The sequence below is a fragment of the Pistacia vera genome, unplaced genomic scaffold, assembly GCF_008641045.1.
Source record: "Pistacia vera cultivar Batoury unplaced genomic scaffold, PisVer_v2 Contig976, whole genome shotgun sequence".
Lineage (NCBI taxonomy): Eukaryota > Viridiplantae > Streptophyta > Magnoliopsida > Sapindales > Anacardiaceae > Pistacia > Pistacia vera.
In genome coordinates this window covers 64177-71120 of record NW_022196863.1, presented here as the reverse complement: position 1 = coordinate 71120, position 6944 = coordinate 64177, and the positions used below count along the sequence as shown (strand labels likewise).

The 6944-nt window shown below is 32.7% G+C and overlaps 1 protein-coding gene across 1 annotated transcript; it reads left to right on the top strand.

Moving 5' to 3' along the window:
* Window positions 1–2825: 2825 nt before the first annotated feature.
* Window positions 2826–5811, top strand: LOC116121380 (uncharacterized protein At5g01610-like). The gene is made up of 3 exons (XM_031407337.1): window positions 2826–2964; window positions 4394–4448; window positions 5277–5811. The coding sequence occupies exons 1-3, from the start codon at window positions 2863–2865 to the stop codon at window positions 5654–5656; spliced, it is 537 nt and encodes a 178-aa protein (XP_031263197.1). The 5' UTR covers window positions 2826–2862; the 3' UTR covers window positions 5657–5811.
* The last annotated feature ends 1133 nt before the right edge of the window (window positions 5812–6944 follow it).

The following is a 6944-nucleotide window of genomic DNA, read 5'->3' as shown; positions in this document are numbered from 1 at the left end:
ACTTATCATTTGCGATACATGTATTATTAATCTGACATTTTGTCCTTCCTTTTCCCTAATTTAGTCCACACAAATAACTATTAACTGTGATTTTAATTCTATAATCTGGTCTCATTGTCATTTCATTACGTACCTTTCTGTTTTTCATCCCTTTACCTAATAATTACTTAACAAACGTCACATTCCCTTACTAATAAAAGATACGTATGTAACTTACACACCTTTTAATAGAAATAAAAATTAGTAATTTATATAATTATAAACTATAATCCACTTAATAATTATTATTATCTTTCCCTGATCTTAATAATTTCGAATGATTATGTTCTACTTTTTTACACATCTATTCTCTAGTTAATGAAAATGACATAATTAAAAAAAATAATCATATTATAATTCAATTTGATTCATTCATTAAATTTTGATCATGTAATCTACTGTTAAGAGCAAGCAGAAATTGTATTATTTAATTATTTTAAAAACTTAATCATATTAAACATACTTTAAAATAATATATAACTCAACTCATTTCCATTCGGTCCTTGCTTCTTCCCTTCCATTTCATCACAAATTTTATAAGACATCAAAACATTAATTGGTAAATATTGAATTGAAAGCAAATTAGGTCAAGATTAGGGTTTAAGTTTAGAGTTTTTGCTCTCTTCAATTGAAGAGGTTTTTTCACGTAAAATTTTTCTTGTGTTTCCTTGTAAATTGGATGTTATTTTCAACACATTTGCTCAAGGTTTTGATTCTCATAGATTATTCAAATAAGAAAGATCGTGTTATTGTTTTTATTTTCAGCTTCTGATATTGTTTATTTCTTTTGCTCAAGGTTTGATGATTTTTCAAGTTTTCCTTAGTTAATTGTCAAACAACGGTGGAGCCGCAGAGGCCCCCTTGGAAAAAATATTGGGTCCACCCTGCTGGAATACTAACCGAGTATGACTCTAATGGCCACCCTTATTAGCAGGGGTAGAGACTCGAACTGGGAAGACCATGTTAGAGTCATTTTTTTTTTTACCATAGGTCACCCAATAGTGAATTAATTACCTTCTTCATGAGGCTATGAGCTCTTCCATTTTGTCCAAGAGACACAGAACGTTCAGTTTTGGTTGGAACATTAGTTCATCAGCCGGGGAAGAAGCCGAAGAAGAGGGAAATAATAAAGGAACAAGTAGTGGCTCATAGAGATATATGCCAAGAATCTATTGCTACTGTGAAAACCTTATACGTACTGAGATTGCAGAAACAACTTCAAAGGTGCACTTTTTTTTTTTGGTCCGGAAACTATTTATACTAAAAATAATACCTTTAATATATGTATATTTATGAGTCACTACATGTCATAGTCTCTTTTTATTGTTAATATTCATACTTGCACTTATATTAGATATACCTCTAGTTGATTGATCTCCATTTGGAAACCTGCTACTTCCCAAACATATTATTGCCAACAAGCTCTTTGTCTATTGATAGCTAGATTAGGCTTCTAGTTTTATCTTCTTGTTTTTATTCCCATCCCTAATAAAATGTGTTGATAGTTAATGCAAAAAATAAATAAAAAACTCATCGGTTTTGCCTAGCGATCAAGGAGGCTAGTTTCGGTTGTTAGATTCAAATATTGAGACCACCTATCACAATAACATTGTGATTTACCTAATTCTTTGGACTTGTAAGTTGTTTAATAGATCCCAAAGATTAGTTTAAATACACGCAAACTGTTTAATGAATTTTAAAGATTAATTGAAGTATACGTAAATTGATCTGAACACGATGATGACCAAAATAAATAAATAAATAAAATAGTTGGCCGATAAAACAAATAATTGAGAGAAAAGAAAAAGATTGACAAATGACTTGGTAATGTAGCTATTAAAATTTTGCTGTTCATCTAAACTTTTGAGCTGGAAAATGCAACTACTTTACCCCACCATGTGGAATATTGCATCTTCCATCGCCACTATGTAATAAAGGTCAATAGAAGCGTTAATATAAAGCATCTGCCCCGAAACATCCACACCCCCCCGCCCCCCGCCACCCCACCCCCCCCAAAAAAAAGAAAAAAACAAACAAAATTCTTCTCCTTTACGACTTTACCCATCTCAACAGCTAACTTTGTTCCAGCATCAGCATATATAGTTTGGTTCACAAAGTGATGGAAGGTCCAAAAAAAGGGTACGTGAATGTGAACTCAACACAAAGCTCATATGTTAAATCGATTTTTATTAAAGTTATTTCAAACTATTAGACTAAAGGTCCCAAATGATAAGGGTAAAATTGACATTTTTGTTTAGTATTATCTCGACAGCTGTGAGCGCCGCTATTTTCCCTGCACAGTTTGGCTGTGTTGTTTGTCTTTGTATTTAGCTGCGCTTCGTTTTAATATTTCTATCTTATCATAATTCAATTTTATTTTATTTAATTATTTTTAAATCTCTCAAATTTATTAATTTAAATAAACATTACCAACAAAAAAAACAAAAAAAAATTATAAATTAAAAAAAAACATTTTCACCCATTCACATATTTCTAAAAACTAATAACAGGTTATCGGTATTTAATAAATAAATAAAAATATTTTTATTAATTTTAAAATTTTTATTATACAAAGCGTTTAACTAAATTAAAAATTATAAAGAATCAAAACCATTTTCAAATTCAAATATTTTACTCTTGATAATAACGCAACTCAATTTTTTTTTTTTAAACCATTCAAAATAATAGAAAAAAAAAACTGCTGTTAACTTTACGATTTGGCTATATAAGTGTAAACTGAAACAGTGGTAGCTGTCGTACTCACTCAGTTAGCATTCAAACCATTTTTGAGTGTTAAAGAGGGAGATCTGAAGACACAAGGAAATGGAAAAAGCACTCACAACCGTTAGTAGTTTTAAGGTTGGGAGCCTGTGGATCTCTAAAAAAGCTAAGGAAGAGCTCTCCAACATCTCTCAAGACATCAATGTGAGTTTAGATTTTAACCTTTTGTTGAATTTCTTGTCCTGGTTTTTGTCTAGTCTTTCAGAAGTTGTGTGAAATTACTAATGGAGTATGAGATCTGTGGATTTTTGTTGAAAGAGAAAGAACTGGGAGATGGGTATTTTTATTTAAAGGAGATTAGGAAAAGGAATGAAAGTTACACTGTGATTTAACTGCTACATTTGGTAATTTTTTGGGCTTGTTTTGGTTAGTTTCAAATGTTTTATGACATTATTCTGCTTGGGCTTCTTTTATCAAAAACAAAAGGGTTTCATCTGTTCTGAACTTCGATATTTTCTAAATGCGATATTTGTGTCTGTTTTCTGTGTCTCCATTTTTGTTGTTAAACTTCTGCTGATATGGAAATTCATTAAACTTTCAGAAATTTGACTATTGAAAGGAAGGGAAAGAAAGCAGGAAGGTTAGAAAAAATTGATCCATTGGGTTCTAGAAAAATGAGATTTCTTTTGGAAATTTTATTAAACTGATTTAAAGGGCTTCGTTTGGTGTGAATTCTTAGAATTTTCCTTTCATTTCTCTCATCCCTGACTACACAGTGAAATGTTGTTGCTGACAACTATGAAGGGTGAGAAAGCATTAGTGTTTTGTTTGGATATAGAATGGAATATTGATCTATTTTATGGGATATAAAAGAGTTAAGCTCTGTATAGTAAATACAATCAGCATGATGAACCCAACCACAAAAAAGTGAATGTATAGGGGTTGTATGACATAGATGTTAACTACTACACCATAATTATGACTCTTAACTTAATTGAGCAGCCAAAAATGAAAAGATACCTTAAAAGCCAGATGTTGCAAAGGAATATGTTGTCTTGGAAACGCTTGTCCAGCATTGGCCTTATGAGATTAAGGTTTATACTGCTTGTATGACTAGAATTTTAAGATATTCATGTGTGCTGAAAATCATTTTGTATGCTTAGAGCCTATAGTGATATGAATCCCTTTGGCCACACTGTACTAGAGCTAGAGTATCATATCATTTCAATGACAAAACAAATTCTCAACTTACTCTATGAAATTATTCGAGTGTCCATCTTTCTTTGCATATTGATGTCAACTACATACACAGTTACATTGGTATAGGTCCTTGAGATGATGATTTGTCAGTGTTCCTTTTCTCTTTGGATTAGTTTATTTTGTTATAAGAAGTCATTTCATAAATGTCAAAGCTAAGCTTATCAGCTGAGGTTGTCAGTTAAGGTGTAAGTTTACAACTGGAATACTTAACACCTTATTGTATCAAATTTTATAACTTGTAAATCATACCACGAAATGAAAAGGAACAATTTTATTTTTTGATATGAGATTGGTCTTCATTTTGGATATATATATATATAGAGTTAATGTTACTAATTTTTTGGTTTTTCTAAAACTTTCCTTGCTGTTTCAGACTATCTCAAGTACTGTTGAAGAGAAGGCAAAATGGATTTTTAATAAGCTGAAAGGTGCTTAACCGAATTTTTCTTTCATTTGCTTGTCTCTTAAAGATACAAAATTTGCTCTATGAATGACTAATTATACCAAACCAATATTTTGCTCTGAAAGTTATTTTTTGCATTCTACTTGCTGTGAATCGCCATAATACAAAATCCCTTCCAATGTTCTGGAGACTCCATTTTCTATCCCCTCTTGCTAGAGTTGGAACTTGTTAGATAGATGTTAGTCTGTATCATATATCAAAATTACCACAGAGCGGCTAGAGGGAGATTATGTGTCTGCTGCCTACCATTTGTGGAAGCCATGCCTTAGTTGTCATATGCCAGAATACAACTGAATTATTGCTATTATTTTTTATGCAAAAGAAGGTAACAAATAAGATAAATATGTCAATCCTCCATCAACTAAGTTACTTGTGAATGTATCTTTCTCTTCAAATATATTAGCAGCCTCTTCATTTACTTTTCATGTTATCGCTAAGAGCTCCTTCTAAGGTGCCATAGTTTGCCTCAGGGGTGGAAGATTTTGCACTTATTCCTCTTATTTATGTGTTCCTTCACTTGAAATAGTATTTCATCCATGTATCCTTTGATAAGCCATTCTATTTTAACTACTCAGATTTATTTCTTAAATTCTAACTTTGTAAATATAATAAAAAGTGTAGTGTGTAATTGATCAGTCTTTTTATGTTTTTACTCTTTTTGTGAGGTAATACTTGAGTATGCTGAGGTTGTAGAAACTAGAGGGATAACTTTTTAGAAAGAATTTCCTTTCTTTCAAATAAGAAGGCTTGTATAGTGATAGTAAGATGCTTATGTGTTTGTTTTTCACCATAGGAAAACCTATGAAAAGCTTGCCTGATCTGCTTCGAGAGTACAACTTACCGCCGGGCCTCTTTCCTCAGAACATAATCTGTTATGAATTTGATGAAACAAAGGCCAAGTTGACAGTGTACTTGCCGTCTACATGTGAAGTGAGCTTCAAAGACTCATCAGTTATAAGGTATGCAACACGAGTGAAAGCAAATTTAATAAGGGGAAAGCTCACAGGTATAGAAGGAATGAAGACCAAGGTCCTTGTATGGGTTAAGGTTACAAGTGTGGCAGTTGAGAACTACAAGTCTGATAAAGTGTGGTTCACGGCTGGAGTGAAGAAATCAAAGGCTAAGGATGCTTTTTTAGTGCCCCAGAATGCTGTTAGAGTTGAAGAATTTTGAGTTAATATTCATTATCATTGCCTGATGCCAAGAATTAGACGGCCCAAATCTTTTGTAGTTTTTGATAGGTCAAGAAGTGATACAATCATTTCACTTATTTGACAGTTGCATGTATTTTATTTATTGTCTATCAATATTTAGAATCTCATTTCTTCTGGGTTGGCTTTACTTGTGTATGAAATATTCCACCTCGCATTCTCAAACTGCTCCAAGAACAGCCTCATCTTTTCGCTGCAAAGAAGGGAAGATGTCTACCTCCTCGCATGCTCAAACTCCTACATGAACAAACACAGAAAGATTCGTACTTCCTCGCATATTCAAATTTCGAACTCCAACAACAATAGCAAGACGGAGCAATGATGGAAACTGAAAGATTTATACCTCCTTGCATGCTTAAACGCCAACAAGAGAGGCTACAACAAAGAGCAAAGTTACAGGAAACTCTTACTAAAAACAAGAAGATATATTGTTGCTGCCGCAAACTTTGATGGAACAACCAAGGGCTTTTCTTGGCGCCAGGAACCACTGTTTACACTTGCAGGGAGGTTGGATAGAAGTGACATCAATGCCACAACTGCAAGAACGAAACTAGTAAAGCGGAAATAGAGCAAACTTTGGATGAAAAAGAAAATGAGTCAAAGCTAGAACAAATCTTGCGAATGATGCATTATCGATTACTCACGGCTCACATCTTTCTTCGAACAAGATCTTCGTTCTTCCGCCATGGAATTGGAAGGTCAAAATCATACTAATGGCATACCAATTCAGAACCTTGATCTTACTAAACAGTAGAATTATATATTTGGCTAATTTGCTACATCTCCTTCTTACACATTTACCACTTAATTAATTAATTCCCATGAACTGAGATTATTGCCCATACTGATTTAACAAAGAAATACCATACTGGATTAAACAAGAAATATATTGCCCATACACGTGCAATAACAAGCATTTATACCTTTTTTTTTTTTTATAATGACAGAGTGTTTTGAGCCGGTTTGCATGCATCTCAACAATTCTTCCGGCGCTGGATTTATCGGCTAGATAAGAGCTCTAATGACCACCCTTTTAGTAAGGGTGAAGACTCAAACTTGGGAGACCATATTAGATCTTCCTCTTGCTCTTTTATCATTAAAGAACTCGAATTTGAGGGACCATATTAGATATTTTTTGCTTTTTTACCATTAAGAATTCGAATTTAAGACCATAATAATCATTTTTTGCTCTTTTACCATCGTACCACCCGGTAGTGGTTAATCTATACCTTTCTAAAATTTAAATAACA

Coding starts and splice junctions, on each gene's coding strand:
- LOC116121380 (XM_031407337.1), top strand. CDS start 2,863: ATGGAAAAAGCACTCACAACCGTTAGTAGTTTTAAGGTTGGGAGCCTG. Junction 2,965..4,393: donor ACATCTCTCAAGACATCAAT/GTGAGTTTAGAT, acceptor TTGCTGTTTCAG/ACTATCTCAAGTACTGTTGA. Junction 4,449..5,276: donor GATTTTTAATAAGCTGAAAG/GTGCTTAACCGA, acceptor TTTTCACCATAG/GAAAACCTATGAAAAGCTTG.